The sequence below is a fragment of the Mya arenaria genome, chromosome 2, assembly GCF_026914265.1.
Source record: "Mya arenaria isolate MELC-2E11 chromosome 2, ASM2691426v1".
In the NCBI taxonomy this organism is placed as follows: Eukaryota; Metazoa; Mollusca; class Bivalvia; order Myida; family Myidae; genus Mya; species Mya arenaria.
This window is the reverse complement of record NC_069123.1, coordinates 14,536,313-14,557,886: the sequence shown is the minus strand read 5'-3', so window position 1 is coordinate 14,557,886 and position 21,574 is coordinate 14,536,313. Positions and strand designations below refer to the sequence as shown.

The 21,574-nt window shown below is 33.8% G+C and overlaps 1 protein-coding gene across 43 annotated transcripts in view; it reads right to left on the bottom strand.

Moving 5' to 3' along the window:
* LOC128210139 (ankyrin-2-like) overlaps positions 1-21,574 on the bottom strand; it is a 183,313-nt gene that overhangs the window by 65,324 nt on the left and 96,415 nt on the right. For 30 of the 43 annotated variants that reach the window (XM_052914398.1, XM_052914431.1, XM_052914485.1 and 27 more), the window contains 14 exons: positions 21,227-21,438; positions 20,686-20,890; positions 20,157-20,177; positions 18,095-18,191; positions 17,314-17,542; positions 14,395-14,646; positions 14,043-14,124; positions 13,518-13,721; positions 12,728-12,856; positions 12,250-12,350; positions 10,204-10,294; positions 8,434-8,622; positions 6,757-7,008; positions 5,520-5,591 (listed from right to left, as the gene is read on the bottom strand). In XM_052914398.1, coding sequence (XP_052770358.1) covers positions 5,520-5,591; positions 6,757-7,008; positions 8,434-8,622; positions 10,204-10,294; positions 12,250-12,350; positions 12,728-12,856; positions 13,518-13,721; positions 14,043-14,124; positions 14,395-14,646; positions 17,314-17,542; positions 18,095-18,191; positions 20,157-20,177; positions 20,686-20,890; positions 21,227-21,438 — 2,136 coding nt within the window. The remainder of the gene's footprint in view (positions 1-5,519; positions 5,592-6,756; positions 7,009-8,433; positions 8,623-10,203; positions 10,295-12,249; positions 12,351-12,727; positions 12,857-13,517; positions 13,722-14,042; positions 14,125-14,394; positions 14,647-17,313; positions 17,543-18,094; positions 18,192-20,156; positions 20,178-20,685; positions 20,891-21,226; positions 21,439-21,574) is intronic. The other 13 variants (XM_052914366.1, XM_052914439.1, XM_052914456.1 and 10 more) reach the window with 7 other exon arrangements.

The following is a 21,574-nucleotide window of genomic DNA, read 5'->3' as shown; positions in this document are numbered from 1 at the left end:
ACATTTGGGAACAAGGTCTTAAAATGGTTTTAAAATATATAACATGTATTAAATTGTACAATGATTTGAGAAGACTGGTAAATTGATTTATTTTTTTAATGACTTTGATCATTATGGTGTTTTAAAAATATGCATAGTTCAACAATTCTTATTTGTCTTATTGACCTGAATTTAGTTTCAGTTATGCCACATGAACAAGTTTTACTTTAATAATTGAATGAAATAACATTTTGTTTTTACTGTTCGCAATTTTTTGATAAATGCGATGTTAATTATAAGAGGGATATTTAAAAAAATAGCTCCTGACGACATTCAAAATATTCTTAACATGTGAAAAGTTAATGGTTATAAAATCTTCTTTAAAGACTGTAATTATATACTACAAGAAAATTTGTATGAGGTGTTTATAATGTCTGTACATTTCAACAAATGTTTCCCAATAAAAAAACAAAAAGGCATATTCTATAATGTTATAAGTTGGTCAGGACATAAAATGATTACGCCTCCGTTACCGTCACCATAAGAGTATATATAGAATATATAAAAACGATAACCATGACATAGTGCATCTATTTATAATGTAAACTAACAAGCAAATCGGAACTAAACATTTATTGTTTAAGTATATATTTGTTTAATTGGAATATACAAATCACAACATAGACTGAAAATTATAACAACAAATAACAAAGTTCAGAGAAATTGAAAAATTCAAAACATAACAGACAAATTAGACTCTCAAATACCAAAACAAATGTTAATATATAATTTCACTCATATTCTGAAATTTCTAATCATCTTCTATTATATTCTTAATTTCAAATCAATTTCTTTCATATTCAGAGTATCTAATCAAATTCTATTATATTTTGAATTTTTCAATACATTTCAACACAAAATATAATTCTGACTTTTCATTCAAATTCAGACATATTAGTTCCTCAAATATTTTAATTTTTCTAATTAACTCCAGACATATTTCCATTTAAGTCCTTACATTTAAATGGTGTTTTTTTCAATTAATTTCAAACATATTTTGATTTTCATTACAATTTTATAATAATCTATTGCCCAGTAGCCATCATAAATTAACAAAAATTAACTCAGTTACTTCCCTTGGCCCCAAATGTTTATAAATCAATGTTAGATATATCAAACAACCAATTATAGAGCATGAGTAAAAACAGCAGTATAATTCTGCAAATTGTACAAGAATTTAAACAAAAATATGCAAATGAAAATGTGATGAAGCTAAAAAAGCATTTAAAAATGCCATATATATAAATATGATTTTGTGCAATTATTGGTATGCTTAATTCAAACAACATGAACTAGAATTCATGTGAGCCAATTAATATAATCAAAAATCAAGTTTATAATCAATATAAAATAAGTAACATTTCCAATTTGATAAACAGACATTAAGTTTGAGTTTAACAACTTTCAGGAAAATATTTGTTTTCCTGGGGAAGAATCTTTACTTTGATAATGTTTTTAAACTCCATTCCAAAATGCTGTCATATAAAAAGGCTTCACATGAAGTTCTGTACATGTTAAAAACACATGACAAACAAGTGAACCAGTATTATGAGGAAAAATTGGCAACTGTTGGAATAGCTCCGGTCAATCAATATTAAATTCTAATCAAACGTTCATGTTACTTATTTCTTCTACGCACTTACAAATAGATTTGGTTAATGGATCGTTGTCTAGTAAAAATATTGTTGAGCATTATTCTCGCTCTCTCTCTCTCTCAAAGATATAAAAATAAAAATAAATTGGAGAGGCCATGTTCAACATCAGAAGGAAATCAGTTCAAGGTGTCCGAATTACTGGTTCACTTTTCACAACAACAGGAATTTACAAAACTTGGAGAATACACCAAATTTTACAATGAACCGAAAGAGGCTGAAAAATTCCAGTCTCAGTACAAAGGTGAAGGCTGAAACTTAGGAGAAATTGGAATTACGTAAGAATGTACGAGCATATCAAAAGCTAGAACAGTGCTTGATTTTATACCTCCCAGAACTTCAACCCTTTCCGTTGTTCCTCTTGGAGTAATGGTCGTGATTTTCTTGACAGTTTTCCAATGAACCCCATCTTCAGAGACTTGGAAAATCTCTTCAATCTCTGTAACAGATTCAGAGATTTCTTCTTCAACAAGTTTTTCAGCATCAGCCTTCTCTTCGGGCATTTCTGCTGTGTCTTCGACTTTCTCACCACCATCTTCAAAGTCAAAAGCCTCACCAGTCGGAGTATCTGATTCAGTGAGCTCGATTCTGGGAGGTTCAACTAATTTGGTAGGTTCTTCTTGGGGTTCTTGTTCAACTTCTTGCGCCTCTTTCAGGGCCTCTTGTTCCTCCTTAAGGGCCTCTTGTTCAATCGCTTCCTTTATATTGTCATCTTTCATCTCTGATTGGTCGAAATTGTGAGCAATGTGGGAAACAGCAAATTATATGTTAAACAAAGCAATACATGAAATTAACTATGAAACATGTCTATTATGAAGAAATTCATAGCAGGCCACATCTAATTGATATTTCATTTGTCGACCCAATTTTTTTCTTTCAAATAAAATAAATAGGTACAAATTTGTTGATGTATTAAACGCTAGAAAACACTTTCTTTTGACGCAATGTTGCATTAAACAACATATTTTTTTTTATTTTTGACAAATTCAGCAAGACCTTATCAAGTTGTTAACATGATTACTTCATAAGGTATTTACTGAAAATTACATTGAAAAGAATAACATTATAATTATTTAGGATATAAATTCTAAATATAAATTTTACCTGTTTCGGTACTGCCCACCCCTATTTCTGACTAAATTAGAATCTGACGCTTGCTCCTAGTTTTTCCCCAACAAAAATCCGTCGAACAAACGAATCAAGCAATGTGGCCTAACTATGTTAACGTTAACAGATTATAATAACGTCTACATAAATTCCATGATCTTAAATTAAATTAACAAGAATTTCATAATATTGTTAGTCTACATGATTTCTATGATATTTTTTCTACAAGAATTCCAAGATATTATAAGTCTACAAGAATCCAAGATATTATAAGTCTACAAGAATTCCAAGATATTTTAAGTCTACAAGAATCCAAGATATTATAAGTCTACAAGAATTCCAAGATATTTTAAGTCAACAAAAATTCCATGATATTGTAAGCCTAAATGAATTCCATGATACTGTAAGCCTAAATGAATTCCATGATACTGTAAGCCTAACTGAATTCCATGATACTGTAAGCCTAAATGAATTCCATGATACTGTAAGCCTAAATGAATTCCATGACACTGTAAGTCAACAAGAATTCCATCATTTTATAGGTCTATAACAATTCCATGATATTGTATTCATAATACAACAATGTGGTGCACAATGAGCAGGGTGAAAATAGAATAGTTTCATTAGATGGGAAACAACAAAAATTTGGCAGTATGAATGCTTGTTCAAAAACTGTTCGTTTATTGTTTGTCATGTCCTATTTTTTCCTTAGGCAAAATCAAGTATAATGGTTTATGGCCCTACTGCTTAGGCCAATTTTTTGTTTGTTTTCAAATTCATTGCCAAAAAATATGGTGTTTACAAGTTTTTAGGACTTTGCTTTATATATATATGTTTAAAATAATATCATGTTTATTCAAAACAAATGGAAATGAGAGGACAGGGGTGGTGGTAATCAATACTAGTCTTGATGCAGAACGATGTAGCTAATCTGATTACTCAATATAAATAACTGACCAATACAGTGAATGGAGTCAATGATGTATGACCATAAGATTGAATATGACCCTAGAAAATAAAAATGGCATAATAATGGATGATTCTCATAATGCTAAGAATTATAAGTTTTCATATTTTCCAAAATGTTTCAAATGACTAGTATGTAAAAACAGATTCTCTAAAGCTAAAAAAACAACACAATTTCTCTGATATTGACAATGCAATAAATGTTATTTCTAGTGGAAATCATTTCCACAATCTTGCTAGCAAATGATATAATGGGAAAACTATCAGTGTTCTATCGATTTACCATTGGCGAAACACAAGATTGGTGTGAAATTTTCATTTCAACCTGAAAATCCCTTAATTGCTGCAGGAAATTATTTTCAATATTTGCATAACAAAAACAAGTTGTTGACAATGAGGTATGCGATAACAAAATAGAGCACAACAATATTCCACTCAACACATGGACTTTTTTTTTTAACAATTAGCTGCTTTATTTGGTAGCTTAATATTTATTTCCGGAAAGGTTTTTCGTTGATGGGATACAAATATAGGTACAGCATTGTTAGAAGTGTCAATAAAAAAATATTATCCTCTTTTTCTCTTACAAATTTAACTGTTAATTCCTAGGAATGTGATTGGCCTGGCATCTGAAGAGCTGAAACCCTTTTGGCGATGGGCGCCTTAGGCCCCTTTGGCATGAAGCACCCTGACAGGGAAGCAAAAGTGGCTCTTTAGAAGCCCATTTGAGGGCTCTCCTGATTTCAAATTTGAAGCAGACTGGAGAGTCAATACTAACAACCAATAAAGTAATAACCAAAAGTAACCAGCTTTTCCTCTCTTTTTTTGTTCCTGTGCTTTTAGATCCGCGGAAATTTGCCAGAACAAATCACATCCCAGATTCCTATAAATAGCTCCTTTTATCTCTGCACTAAGATGTATTTATAAAGAAGACAGATCCATATTAAATTTCTAAATGTAATATATTCATTTTATCTTTAAGTTTGTTTGTATAACTGTATAACTATAGCATTCTAATTTCGATTAAAATGTTAGTATTTTCAGCTGTAAGTCATGCATTTAATATTAGTATTTTTCTGCGGCTAAAAATTTCAAACATGCAACAGGGGTACGGAACATGGGAAAGAAATATTATTCCACAAAGGACGTTCTACTTAGGAGCCGACATGTATCTGTGTACCGTAGACAGTTAGAATTTGCGTGGTTATTTTGTTTCCATTTTTAGTTTTGTCCTATTTTGCAAGGCTTAGTTTTTGCGATTAAAAGAGACACTTTCAATTAATTAATGCACCAGTCATTTTTAACCACGCCCCCCCCCCCCTCCATTTTCCCTGCAATCCCCGGTATACACCCGGACCTGGGGGGCTGTGGTTACCATTGACTGGTGCATAAAATATACACTGCATGTTTTTCATTCGTATCCTTTAGCCAAGGTTCTGAAACTTTGAATTTGCAATGTGCTAAAATGGCAAGGATTAGCAAATGTAATAAACACGCAAAATAAACACAATCTACAGTAAGTGACAAACTGTGACAAGTTCGGTGTGAATTAAAACGCCACAAATGACACTGTGACAAGTTCGGTGTGAATTTAAAACGTCACAAACGACACTCAAGTATATGGTACACACTGAAGTAAGGTACGGAGAACTCTATGGAAGAGACTACAAGATCACGAAGATGGTTATATATAATATATTAATACAGGGACGTGAACACAGAAGTGCAATCACATGTGATGTATCGGGTGTATACCTTGGACAAGTTTCTCGATGGGGCTAGGGGGTGGGGTTCGTGTGCCCTCCTCCTCATCTAGCTCTGTGATGTCTGTAAGCAACGTATATAACTAACTTTTACAAGGGAGATAAAAAAGTCTACTAGATGGTTAGGAGCGTAGCTAAGCATATCTTCAACTGTTAGATCTGAACCAGCAGCTGCTCTGTCGAAAGCCTTATACACAACTTTAGCCATCAATATCCAGAAATTTTGGGCAACAATTTTCTATTACATTTGCAGCTTATCTTATGCAAGTAAGTACATCTGAATAGCTAAAGCTACACTCCTTTTGGTAATAATGTAAAAATAGGCTAGATTTGGCTAAAAAGTTCATGCATAACGTCAAAGCTTAAAAGCACTATTTTTGCTGTTGCTAAATAGCTCAGGTTTTGGACAAACTAGCTAAATATGTATGTAGTCTTGATTTTTTTTTCATTCAAAGTTTTTTTATCATCAATGAACAAAGACTAATCCATGAATCCAATTGTCCAATGCCCAGCTCTTTTATAAAAGCCTAGTGAAAATGTTTATTCATTCAGAAATAATGCTCATTGGTTTTACTCTTACATGGAAAGGATGGCTAATTTAATTTGGCTCAAATAAGCACGCAACAATTTCTTTCATATTTTACACTATAAATTAAAGTCTTATTATTCTAAATTTAAGACTAAATTTCTAATATGTTCTGACTAATTCTAAATTAACAACAACAAGGGTTAGATATTAAGAATGAAAATAAAGTGTGAAAAGCAAGTGGACAGGTGCCCTTCTTCAATCTCCAAACAGCCAAGGTACGATCCTGAAAAGTCGTTCCTTAAAGATAAGCAGTTTATATTGTTCGCTGTGTAAGAAAATGTAAAAGAAATCATGCGAAAAAATTGAATTAGGTAAACAACATGCAGGGCCATATAAAAAAAATAGGTAATAAGGCCTTCTGTCAATAATCGTGTGTTTGCTGTGACCCTACTGATTTGATTTGCCATAAGAGTCCCTAATAATCCTCCATTTTTAACCCAGGAGTTTAAGAAGAAAAACAGACTGAATTCTAACTATTCTCTAGTTAAATGTTATTTTATCAATTTGTCATAACAATAACAATTACCTCTCAACTGCCCCAAAGAAAAAAAACAAGGTCGGGCAACGAAAAAAACAATTATTAAAGGATGGCCTTATTAACTGATTTTTTTTGGTGGGTTACATCCATGCATGTGTTTACCTTCTGTTGAGGGAGAGGTTTGCTCGGCTTTTACACCAAGGTGATCAACTTGTGGTTCAATTTCATTATCTTTGGGTTCCAAAGCCTCAGTTTCAGATCTAGCCTCAACCTCATCGGTCGGAACCTCAGGGGCCCTTCTAAGCTCGGCCTGCACCCCTAAAACCTCCACCCTAGCAATAGCAGAATCGTCGCCCCTCTGCTTCTGCTCGATCATTATGGTGTCCTCACCGACAGAAGCCGTGTCGTCTAGTTCTAGAATGTTCAAGCACCAGGGGCATAAGCACTATGTTAATACCATCACCATTGGGAGTGAACTAGCTTTCTAAAATCAAGTTTTACTAAGGTTCTAGTTTAATTATGTACTATTACTACTTTTTGAACATTTTAAACTCATATATATTTTCCATTTTAGTGACTTAAGCAGTTCTCCTTAAAAAACTTTTATTTACAACAACTAATTTTTGCTTGAATTACAATCATTATTTTACATGCATCATATTTTGAATACTTTTACAGTGGCAAAAAATACTCACTCTTTACATGAATATCATATCATTTGTTAGCAAATACAGTTATCATTATTAAAATAAACATTTCCTTTACTCAAGATATAGCATGAAACATTAAAGTTAAAAGTACAATTGACATGACGCTGAACCACAATGATATAAATACTGTTAAACCAATGGACGAATAACTTCTAACATTATAACCATTGACAAAGAATGCTTTGATTCAAAACATTCTATTGTTAAGCATACATTTAGTACGTAATAATCGAGGGGGAGGGGGGATGTATCTGGTTTGAGCGTCATATCAACTGTTAAAGATACAGAACTGACACAAAAATACAAGGTGTAGGTAACAAAGTCTTGTTAAATTATGGTGAATACAAAACTACAAATACACATGCTACAGACAACAAAATAACCATTTCTGATCTCCTATTTTACATCATCCTCCATGATTCAAAGATCTCTTAACATGTTATTATTTCTTATCTCTTTATTACTAAAAAGACTCTTGATCAATTAGCCACAACAAATTAATGATCTGTTGAATGGATTTTCGTTAAAATTGATTTTGAAGCAAAACAAAAATACTTTTGTTTGCATTTTTATGAAATGGGTGTTGTTTTTCCAATAAACAAAACATCAATTTGCAGTGGCCTTATTGTAATAAATATTGGTAATTGCTTGAATAAAATGCACAGCAGTATATAAAATTTTCCAACATGACAACTACATGTATAAGAACCATACATTACTAAAATGAATGAAAAAGCAAAAAATATCATTCTAAAATTCTACAAAAATATATTATTAAAGATGCATATTTCCTTCTACAAAAATATTAAAGATGCATATTTCCTATCTTGTATTTCTAAAATTCTACAAAAATATTAAAGATGCATATTTCCTATCCCATAATAAGCATGCTCTTTATCCATGGCTTCGAAATATCAAACAATTACATACATATTATACACACAACATTAAAATCTAACATTGCACAGGTTAATAGGCGTAGTTTTACAGGGCTGTGTTAAAACCACATCCACAACAATACAGGAAGTGTTAGTGAACATCCATCCCATCATGCAGTATTCAAAATGGCCGCCAACTAAAACAAAGATGGCTGCCATTTCTTCAACTCTACTGAGAATTCTCTTAATACCTTCTGGCTTTTTGTTTGCAGCAAAGTGTTTTTCACGCTCATCCTCCATTTTATCCATTTGCATGATAAGATCAATGTATGCCTCACGTTTTTTGTCTGATAATTCAGAGGGCTCAGACTCTTCCTGAGCAACATGGCGTCGCTCATCAACTTCTGCGATCATGTCCTCAGAAATTGATAAATTGTCCCCTGTATTGCAGCAAAGGTGAATATTTACTTTTTATGGTATGACTGATATCATAGAAGGTTTATCAGATTTCTTAAAACAAGAGCGCCACAGAGCGCACGCTAACGCTTGTCTGCCTTTCCAGCCAAAAAGGGTCATACACCACAAATATTAAAGCTGAGCAGTCAATGTGTGTATTGTCTCTGGCAACATGTGTACCAAGTTTCATTTGAATATCTTGGAACATTTTTCAGTTACGGCCAAATTTGTTTAGTTTTTGCACATGGACAACAACAACAATGCAAAAACTATGACAATAACTAGATTTTATCTCTCTGAAAACAGAGAACCTAGTGATGAGAGCTACGGAATAGAAAATTGCCGTTCATTCTGAAAGTAACTGTCGTTGGACTTAGTTGGACTGCCATACGCTGAGCTGAACAATAGTTAAGCAAGGCTCTTGTTTCATTTTATGAGGTTACAAGCCTTAGAAAGGTGAAACAAAAAGCATTTTTATTGCATTTTGACTAGCAACATTCAACATATCATGAAGGTTATATTATTAATAACATGGCAGCATTTTAACACATAACAGAGAAACAAATTCATAGTTATTTTTCACAAATATCCATTCCTGGTAATATTCACTTCAAAGCTGTGGATTAGACACTGGCCAATTAAAATACATTATTATGACATGTGACATGAGCATCTATAAATAGAATGATGTGGATGAATATGTTACTAACATGAAGCGAACGATCTAACACATATATACACAACACGATGTATATGAAACATATACTATACCAATTAAACATATAACATATTGAATCCTTTCTTTCTTTTGCTGATAAATTATTTACAACATTATAAAGATGACATATAAAGAATGTAAACTCTACAATGCAGCTATCACTCAAGATGATCAATACCCTCAAATATCTTAACTAATTATGATGGGGTTTAAGTTATATTTTTACAACTAAGCAGTTGAAAGAAAGCTTCTATGAACACGGGAACAAATACAACTACACGATAAAATGTTAAATGACAAATGAAACATAGAATGAAATCGACTACAAAATCACTTTGCTGAAATAAACTGAAATGACATTAAAACACACCAAATATTGTAATTTATGAAACCCTTTCCTGGACTGAAAATAAAATGACTGGGTCCCCTAAATCACCATTTCAAACATTAAACTATGGCAGAGTTTCCTTGTTAGCATTTTCGAAATAACATGAAGGGCAGATTAAAACTTTAATCCAACTCTTCAAGCTTTAACGGAAGTTCAGACTGTTGTAAAAATCTAAAAATTACGTTTTATAATAATACACATAGGAAACTCAAGGGCCAAGCTCGGCAGCCAGAATCCTGATCAGACAAGTAGAACATTGGATCCATTCTAAGTTATTATAACATTATTCTAAATCACTAATCTTATGTTAGCTGGAGTGGCCCTGAACTACCAGGTGCTCATATTAACTCTATTAAGAATCAAAACCGTATCTCGGTAAAATTATACAAGGAAACTCTGCCATGGCCTCATGTCCAATTTCTCAAGATCAAAGGTTCATGGGCGCTTTAAAATACCCACCTTCAGTTGGGGCTTGTGGGGCGGTACGATACACTTTCCTCTCACCCTCACTCGAAATGGAGCCCTCGTCTTCATTGGCTGACTCGGACTCCTGTAAATGGGCACAATAATTAAATATATATATATTTATTTATTCATTTACTCTCCAAATTATTCATGAAGCTATGTCATTTAAATTGAAATAGTCATCTCTAAACACTTGATTTTGACTGGTGTATAAAAATGTATAATTGTCTTAGTTTTTCTTATTTTTTGTTGTAATTTTTTTTTAGATTTATATTTTTTTAATTTTTATTTTTTTTCAATAATTTAAATTATCTTAAATACTAGAAATTGTTCAATCACTAAACTTTTATACTGATATTCCTTCTCATATAACATTCCTTTTCTGACTAAAGGTGCTCTTATGATAACTATTCAATCAAGTCATAATTGTAATTGTTGTTTGAATGACTTTTAAGCCAACGTTTTTAAGATAAGAAAAAGTTGAAAGAAGAAAAATGACTTAGATTTAGTTTTAACAAAAGAAGGAAGATGGTCTCCCTTAAAAAAAAAAAACACATCAAAGAATCTTAACAATTTTTAATATATATTGAGAATATAATATAGCACTGACAAAAACTTACAAGAAATAAACATACTTCAAGCCGTATTCCAAAGCGAATTTAAGTCAATTTGACCGGTATTCAGATGTTAATTTTTAACACTGATATTGGGTTAGAACTAATTTGCACTTGCGTGAATGTATATTCAATGTCTGCATGGGGTCGTGGCCTTACATCAAATGCTTCCATTTGTTGTTTTACAATGATAAACGAAACATAGCATTACACAAATTTAAACAGAGTTGTTACACACAAAAACCTTAAAAGATTCTTAGAAAAAGTCTACTTAACGCACAGAAATGAAAACAAAAAATGGCTCATCAAATTCTAAACACGCACACACAAAACAACAGCAGAAACAAATCACACCTGAAAACTGAAACTTTAAACAAATTTATAAAACATGAGCTCACGAGAGACTTTGATAAATAAAGATTCACTTAAGACACCAAACTTAAAAACTGATCACAAGGGCATCGTAAACAGATGCAACGCTCATCCATTCTTCTAAATCAATAAAGGGGCATAACTCCACAAACATTTAAACCAGAGTTATGAAACTTACTTAGCAAGTATCTTTTGGTAAGGTGAACATGTATACCAAGTATGATACTAATATTTTTAAACACCTTTGAGTTAAAGCCATTTAAGTTTTGATCTTACACCAGCCCCGGCAACGATACGCCAGCCCCGGCAACGACAATATTCCAAGGCTATGACAACACCGCAACTTAGTTCTTTAATGAAAGCCAGACAAACTAATAAGAATAAAGGTAAAATTTGATCACATCAAAGTATTTCTCACCACCAAGTCTTCTTGAATCTAAGGTTTGAAGTTTTTAAAATGAGTAAAAAAATTGTTCAAATATCAAGGTCCTCGAATAAGAAGAATGTGTTCCAGGCGAGTTTCTAAATATTTCTGATGAAAAGAACAAATGTGCGAACAATAGTATATGAACATTTACATCGATGTATTTAATCAAATATATAAACAATATTTCTTTGATATAAGGGAGACCATTCCTCTAAAACTGTTAATTCACAACTTTTTCATAAAAAAAAAAAAATGTTTTATTTTATATTTCAAACATGACTTTGTGCACTTATACATGTACCTTCATCATTCCTTAATATTTAATCCAAAAATTGATAAATATAAACAACACCATCCATAAAAAAATGTTTGTTTCCTGTGGCTCAACTTATTCAACAAAATCCCTCTAAAATTATTTTTTTACTCCCTTGAAAAGGCCAAACAGTTTTGGCTGCATTTCTGTTCTTTTGCTTGATAAATGATCACCAATCAGAAATAAAAACCAAGTTATCAACCCACTAAACAAGTCTTGGTCAAGCCACTTCAAACAAATTCTTTTTTCTTAGAAAGGCTCTGAAGAAAAACTGTGCAATAGAAAAAGCTTGTGCATCATCAGATAAAAAATACCTTGATCAAATCTTTTTCATCATATTCCACGTCGAGAGACATTCCCTTTTTAAGTGAAGACTCTCTGGAAATTCCGACTTCTTCTGCGAAATTGTCGAAGCCTACAGGAAGGAAGAAAAATATTTTCTTAAACAAGAATGATGATTTTACTCAACACTTGGCACTTAAAAAAATTACCCTTTTAAATTTGAGCACAAACATGTTGACTGGCTGTTTGATTTGATTAAGAAATTATGTTTCTTCATTAATGTTCTAAAAAGATGATTTTAGACTAAAAACTGCCTCGAAAATTCAAATGACAAATCAAAGCCATCACACTGGCCTTTACATCACAGGTTGATGTAAGCTTTCACCTGATTGGCTGATCTCATTGTAAGCTCGCACCTAATTGGGTACACAGCTCTAAATGTAATCCTTCACATGATTGGCTGATCACAATGTAAACATCATTTGATTGGAATAATATGTAATCTCTAACCTGATTGGTCCATGGATACTCTTGCTGCAGCAGCCTCCAGTTCATCCTGTACGACTTCGACATTATACATGGTTTTCTTGATAACATCTTCCCGCCCCACTTGTCGTAAACCATTTTCTAGTGCATTTCCTGGGGGGTAGACAATTTTGTTTATATAAACCAACAACTAAACTCATTTGATCAGATGTTCTATGTTGCAGTAATTTATACGGTTCCCTTAAATTATAAAGAATAATATTCCCTGAATTTTCCCTCACCAATACCCAATTTTCTGAAACCAAACTTACGGTGTTCATAGGAGCTTAAATGGTCAGCTATAAATAACTTATGGATGAGAAATACAATTTCATAAATAGTGCCAATAATAAATTTGTTAAAATATTTGGATCAACCAGAAAGGAAGAAACTGCCTTAGCCATATCTCCTTCTTTTTGCTATTTTAAAAATTGTTTCCAAGGCCCTCAATCTCAGATTCCAAATTTCCCTGTCTTTGGCCATTACCCAGATTTCCCTGACTATTTAAAAAAAAAAACTTACATTTCTCTGATTCTTGCTAATTTCCAAGTTCCCTGACCAATTTAAAAATTCCCTGACCTAGAAAATTTGTTTTGCCTAACTTTACATAAACTCTGATTTTGTACAGCTATCAGAGGAAATAAAAGCAAATCCTTCACTTCTCAGAAGAAGTTACCATGTAGTCAGGTTGTACCATTGCCCACTTATTCTGGAAAAATGAGTAATTTAAAGTTCTCAACAACATCTACACCGAAAACATCCCAACAAAATATACCTGTAGCATCGGGTCCTTTTTTGTGAACCCAAAGTTTTAACATAGCGAGGGCCTGATCATCAACGGTCTTGTAGTCACGCTTGATTTCCTCGATCTCGCTTGACGTGATGTCGAGCTGTTGCCCGAGAATGACCCAGTCACCCTGAACGGTGTCTGCGACGTCGGTCAACCGAATCTGGGCCTTGCTTATGCTATCTTCCAGGACTGTAATAAAATGTCAGTATTAGGAGACAAAAAATAAACAAGAACTACTACTAAATGTATGGCACCTTTTGGAGCATCTTAAATATGTCATTCAAAAGATGATTATAAAGACGTAGTAGTCAATCTAATTGAGTTAAATTGATTTTAACTATAGGAAGAATTATGTCAAAAGAGGCAGTGGGCATATGTTACGGAAGTCTGCCTATTAACCCGAAGGATTGCGGATTCCACCCCAACCAGGGTATAATTTCTCATGCCTCCACAAATGGACACTTATACTTGATTCTACCCAGGAAAGACAAGCTTGTTCTGTGGGCCTACCTATGCCGTGTTCCCGGAGGAGAGAGTGTCGTTTCCGGACCTCCAGTGATCCATCCCCTTCCAACTCCATGGTGGAAGATGACTATTCGAATAAAGATATGCCACATACAGAAGATTGTTTTGATTGTGTGTGTGAAGTTTTTATACACCATTTTTAATTTCGGCCTTATTAACATGACAAAATTTAGGTTGTGCAAGGCTTACTGGCAGTCAGAGTATTTATTACTGACATGTATGTAAGTGAATATATAGTTTTACTTTAAGTTAAAATCTCTATAGAGCCTTAAATCATCCAAATGTTCTTAAAAAAGTTAACTTGCTTTCAATGGCCAAACTCTTTTAAACATTTTACCTTGGACCATCCAGGAAGCGTAATGTTTAGATTGCACAGGGGTGTCTGCGGTACTTCCCCGCGGGCAACTTTCGGTTCCTTCATAAAAGCAACTCTGGCGGCCGACTCTTGATCTGAGTCTCGAATGCGTAGGGTGCAGGGCAGTCGGTTCTCGCGAAAAGCTTTAAAATCGATGAAAAGTTGGTCGCCAGATTTTGTGACGGGAATGAGGTTGCCGGCCATCTCAATAAACTGTTGTCTGCCTTCACAAACCTGGAATAAAATGTTCAGTGTTTACAATCAGTGTGTATATCAGTTAAAATTAGACTTCTGCAGCCAATTGTATAAAGCTTGGAGAAGTTGTCCACAGGTTATCTTAAGGCTGGTTTGCACATTTAAATAATTTCATTGGTTAATATTGAGTTTTGGATAAATATTGACCAATTAACAAATATTTTGGCCAACTTTAACCTTACCAAAGACTTAACCATTTTTATACAATTCACTGCTGGATTAAAAAGCCCAAATCGTTACTTAAGTGCTTAGGGCTATTCCATTTAAACATATACCCCAGGGAGGGACGGCAATTTTTTTCATCATATGGAAGGGTGTCTTTTTCACTAATTTGCATCTGTAGGTGGTTGCCAAATTGTGAAATTTGCTTCTGATGGGGGGTGTCGAAATTTAAGAATTAAATTGCATATGACGTAAGGGTGAAAATCCCTTCAGACCGATCAAACAGTTAATTCGTGTTACCTCCCTTGAATTGTTTATACTTTGCGGAATACTTGTGTTTTATTCCTTGATAGCAACTTCTGAATATACCATAATCCTTTGCGGCATAGGAACTTCCGGTTTCTTTTCGGGTTGAAATGAAGTCTAATAACAGCGCTAAAATCGGATAAATTACCACCCCAGGTTTGTTATGAATTATATTTTCTCATTATATATGGCATTTCAATGAGTTTATAATACATCATAGAGATATGATATGCATAACATAAGATTTTAATCGCTTGACTTACTACCTAGACAGGAGGTTGTGGTGGGTGGGGTAAACTGTTCTGAAAAATATATGCTGTTCCTAATCTTATTTGATTATTGTTGTTGTGGTTTTTAAATCAAATAGACGAAACACTTCTGCTATTAATTTCCCTTCCTTTTATTTACAGATATGATTCAAATATGCTGATATTATGTTTTGAGAACATTACTTCCATCAAGATCACCATTAGAATTTGTTTGGCTGCTAGTACACCCAGGACTGCAAGCAGATAGTGATGGATAACCAGTGGTGGTCGACAGACTACTGTTGGATGGACAGCTTTCGTTTATTTGACTGCTATTTGGGTTGGACCATGAGTGTTGGTAAAACACCTATAGATAGTTGGACTGTAAGTGTTGGTCTGACAACCGTTGTTGGCTGGACTGTTGGATGGACAGCAAGTGTAATGGACTGCTAGTGATGTTTGAACTGCAACTGTTGGTTGGACAACTATTGTTTCTAGATGGCTATACTTATAGATTGGACCACGAGTGTTGTTTCAACAACTATTAAGTGATTGAAAGTGTTGGTTTGACCATAAGTGTTGATTGGACAGCGATTAATAAATGAACCTCTTTTGTTGCACAGCTACTGTAAATTGGACAGCGATAATTGGTTAGATTCCCATTCATTGGTTGTGTTTCTCAGACTGTTTGTTTTAAGTACTTATAATTCTATTATTATAATAATTAATATTATTACAGGTACAATTATTCAATAATAATATTCATAATGCGTAACATATTGTTTTATACTATAAACAATAATTTTACGAGATCTTTCAATACATTACAAATCCGTACAACCATGTTGTGTTTGTTTTCCAATTATTTTTTTTAAGATAGACACATCAACTTGCTTCAAACATGATAAATATGCTATTTAATTTTGCACAGCAAACAAAGAGTTCATGGCATAAATTATAATCTTATTCTTAACAAAATTAATGATATAAGAAGTGTTACAGTTGAATCATTAAATTGTATTTCACATCAATTTCTAATGCGTCATTAGGTTTGATGAGATCTCTTTGCCCTATAAAGTCAGGGTCAAAGTCAATTGAAGAAAGAGCTTTTGCCAATTTCTGAGAAAAGGTTAAAGGGTATTTTCAAAAAAGTTAAAATCAAGTTCTGTTTGACAAATGGACTGGAGATGTGCCATGTGATTCTTCCTATAACGGTAAATCAATGATTTCAATGTATCTTCAGGAACAAGATAGTTTAAAACATAAAACACGGTGACTTTAGAGTGTGAAATTAAAATGATAGTAACTCTTCAAATCTTGGGAAAATGTTGTGAATTAAAACAGAAATGGTTCAATATCTGTATCATCATTAACAGCATCCATAAAAGCCTAATGTAAGATCAGTGAATGAAATTTTTTAACCTTTTATACTTGTAAATTTTAAATCGATTCTGAAGGGGTTTATTCCGGATCTATAACAACAAATAGAGGTAGGACCCCCAAACGGTTAATTTGCTTCTGTAGGGGGGAGGTCTAGTTCAAAAGTGCCTCCCCCCCGTGGGCTATATGTTTAAATGGAATACCCCTTAGTAGATTTTTATTTTAATTTTCAACAACCCCTGCTATATAAAATCCAGAACGAGTGTGCCCAGACAGCATTTAACCAGACTTGTTTTAATTTTGACTGCTGTGTATATGATAAATTTTAATCATATATTCTCATAGTTTATCTAAAATGCTATGATTAAACTTAATAATGCTTAAACTGCTTGGTAGGAAACACACTGCATAAATTTAATAACCTATGATTATAAGAAGCTTGATTCAAATCATCACTAAAATAAAGAATCAAATAACAACATGTATGCTATATGCAGATCTATCACTTGGGTGACAAATACATCCCCATTTGAGAAAGTCGCAAACAAACCTCAACATCTCGGCTACGAGCAACCTCCGTAAAGTGTTGCTGTTTTTCCAGAGTCTTGTCCGTGCGATCGTCAGTCATGCAGAACATCCGCAGTTGTGCTTCCTCCGTCCCCGTGCGCTTAGCGAACACAACAAACCTTGCCATGTACGGCACAGTGATGGCCTCATGGTAGATTTCAGTCGCCATGGAAGCAGATTCAGTGGTAGCTTGGCAGTCCATCAGCCAGAACCTTAGCAAGAATTTAAAACCACAGTATAGCTGTTTTACAGTTCAACAGCGTTGAAAACAATCAATGTTTTTAAGTTTATTTTCAATTTGTTTGTATAAGGCATATCTTTGAATACAGTTTATTCATTTTCCTTGTAAATCTTTCGCAATATTCAAAGTGTTATTTATTACTTGAAAACAAACTATGCTCATGTCAGCTTATAAGATCACTAGCAACAGTCAGCTGGTATCAGCTGTTAGCTTACCAGAACCATGAGTCACCAACTCCAGTCAGCTTATAAGCTTACCAAAACTAGTCAACATAAATTGTAAGCTCACCAACACCAGTCAGCTTATCAGCTCACCAGAAGTAGTCAGCTTATCAGCTCACCAGAACCAGTCAACATAAATTGTAAGCTCACCAACACCAGTCGGCTTATCAGCTCACCAGAAGTAGTCAGCTTGTAAGCTCACCAGAAGTAGTCAGCTTTTCAGCTCATCAGAACCAGTTAGCTTAAATTATCAGCTCACCATCACCAGAGTCAGCTTATAAGCTACTATCATTTCAACTTACCTGGCGGACACAGTAGTAGTAAAGGAGACACAATCATTGGTGAACTGCAGGTTCTTATTCTCTGTAATGTCCTCCCACACGGCAGTGTTCGCACCTCCTGTAGTGAATAGGAATATGTCACTCAAACAAAAAAAAGAATGTAGTCTAAAAATAGTAACAGAGGAACTACTTTTTTGCATGCATGAATATAAATTAATACTGTTTGTGTGCACCACTGTAGAAAAACATACCTCAAAAATACCGAAAATCCATCATTTCAATAATATATGTAATACAGGAACTACTTTTACCATGCACGCAGCCAGGTTATACAACTTATCATGAATGACTTCCAATTAAATGAAGTCTTTTACAAATATATTTTTACAGCACAATTATGGATATAATATGATAGATGATTGATGGATGTTACTGGCACTAACATGAAACTGGCTAATATCTAATAATGTTGACAGAGCATGGAAATATATATTTTGAGCATTACAGTCGTTCATGAATATATACGCTGATAACATTAAAAGCGACACAAAACATAGCTTTTTACATACAATATGCAACATACATGTAGTAGCATTCAGCTTAAAATAGTATTCTTTAAATGTCTTCAAAGCTGTTTTGTTACTATCATTTAAATTACAGTACACAGTCATGCATTTCATGCAATAATTAATTCATTTTACTAACATAAACATACAATATTCTTTGTGTGGAATGAGTTCTAAATTCGAAGACTTTTGCACTGCCCTTCATACCAACACCAAATGGCAATTAACAGACATCAACTTACCGCCCCTTAAGACGAGAAACAATTTCTGATTGGCTCACATGAATGACACAGGGGAATACAAGTCTCTGATTGGTAAACATATAGTTCCACCTATGAGAATGGCTTTGTCTGATTGGTTGACAATTTTAATACCCACCTGGATTGGGGATATGTAAATCATCGTCAATAAATCTAATCTCATCCTCATCCTGGCCTAAAACATGCAGTGCCATGATGATTTCTTTTCTCACATTTTTTTAAAGAAGCAGAGCACAAAAGCTATAAACTATACATGTTTTGTAACTAAAAGAGAATTGTTCAAAATTTCAGAAAACAAACTAGAGCTATCACAGAATGTGATTAATACCCCCGTATGACATAGTGTCAGAAATTCTGCATGGATAAAACAATTTAAAAATTAAGTGGAACTGTTACATGACACATGGAACTGTTAAGTGACACAAACTATCATCAGAAAGGCTTTTATAGGGAAACTATGGACAAAAAAGGCACAAAACTATTATCAGTCAGGCTTTTATAGCAATACACACTAAGATCAGAAGGTTGCTGTGACCTTGACCTTGAAGGTAGGGACAAAGGTCTAAAGCGTGACACATTTTCATGCTATGGTGGTCACGTCTGCCAATAATTTTAAAATCGGACCACAAAAGAGAAAGATATGGACTTCAAAAAATGGGACAGATGGACGTGATGACATGCGTTATTCCTATATAGCCCTGACCTCACTTTGAGAATTCGGGGTACAATATTCTTTATGCTTTTATATCTTAAAGATTCGCTATCAAGATTGACTTTTATTTTATTTTTTGTCTCAGAATCAGCTGATTTGGGCAGCTATGTCTTCAATTGAGTTATAAAAGACAATTCACATACATGTAGAATAGATCTCAATTGTTTGGAAAACTGCCGAAAAAGCCATTTTTCTTAGCCCTTAGCCATAAAACATCAATTTTGGAAGGTAAATATGAGCCTTTGGCAAGTAGAGCTAAAAAGGACTAAAACATTAGGTTGTCAAAATGGTCTATCTGTGGCAGAGCAGCTTTAACTCATTGAAAAACATTAAACTTAAACATTCCTGTTTTCAAACGTAAAGACAAGAGCAGTCAAAATTTCTATGCATGACAGTATTAATTTTACATCGATAGTATTACATAGTGCATCATATATGTATAGTTTACACAGTTACAGTTCATGCGATAAAAAAGGTGAAATGGTACAGCACATCACCAGAAATAAAAGGCAAAAATATGTCACCATGACAATAGGCGGGTTTACCTCGTGTAATGGTATGATTTCCTACCAGAAGGCATAGGGTGAAAAAACGTAAATATAAATATAGGAAAACGGGTGAAATTTGGTACATATATGCTTTGGAAGGTTATTAATGTTTATACATGGGTAGTTTAAAATTTTAGAACATAAGATATTTACTTTTCACCAAGAACACAAAATGAAATCATTCAACACCACTTCAAATCGGCTTTAAATCATTCACCTCACCACAAATTCAAACCGAAATTAAGTAATTAGGCCTGAGTAAAGTAATCATTAGATTCCCATACAAATTTAAAAACTACGGAGCTGGTTAGCAGATTTCATAATTCTTTCTTTATACCCAAAATGTGTGGCATGCATATATTCCAATGCAGTTTCCTAATTCAAAAAACATTTTTCGCTGATACTAAATTTTGGTTAAAATAAACATGTTGTGTAGCACAGTTGGCAACAGAGCTAGGTGAGCTTGGATGGGAATCTAAAAAATATTACTCTGGCCTTACAACGGTCAAAAGTTATCTCCCCGTACCTGTAATGCTACAAAGCAGTCGAAGCGTCGGGTTCTCATTCTGGTACAGGTTAATCATGCCCTTCTGGGAAGCTTTTGGTACGGGAATCGTCAGTGTGATTGGCTTGTGGAATTTACGACGCCTTGGTTCGACAGTGACAATCGGGCTACAGGCGACACGGTTCCCGAACAGCTTGGAAATGGTCTCTGGGTTGACTGGCTGAGCCTGTGGAGAAGAAAGAACAGAAATACCGTTTAGTCGTTTAACGCCTCATACATTTCTGTAGTGTTATATTAAACATTAACCTGCCAAATTTATATTTCAATTTTTTTATGCTTATTTGTGTTTTACCAATAAATAAAAGGTAACTCTCCTAGGAATCCCAACCAATTTCAGAACTTTGCCTAAGATTTCTTGTAACATGAAATTTAAAGCCTCATTTTAAAAGTTAACTGGATTGAGTTTAAAACAGACTAAAAATGTCGAAAACATCCATAATCCTTAAAGGGTGTATTCTTATTTGTGATTTAAATACAGCAAATTTTTCTGCCCCCATCTCACCTGAAGTCCAACTCTGATCTTCTTGTTGAGTGCTCCTTTCGGGAACACGGCCTGAACCTGCGGTATGACCTTGGAGCTGATTACGCCCCCTTCGTCCCCGATGAGTTGGTTCTCGATCCTGACACGGGATACGATGGCGAAATATTGCGGTAAGTCGGCAGTCAGGATGCGGGTAATCCTCTTGGCAGCTAGTTCGTCCTCACCCTCAAATTCTGAAAATTAGGATGGGTGAATTTGAACAAAAGTACAAAGAATAATGAAAATTTATATCTCCATCTTTTATGATGTAAACAGCTAGCTCTTGATTAAATTATGACATAAAATGAAAATACTTATAAATAAAATACT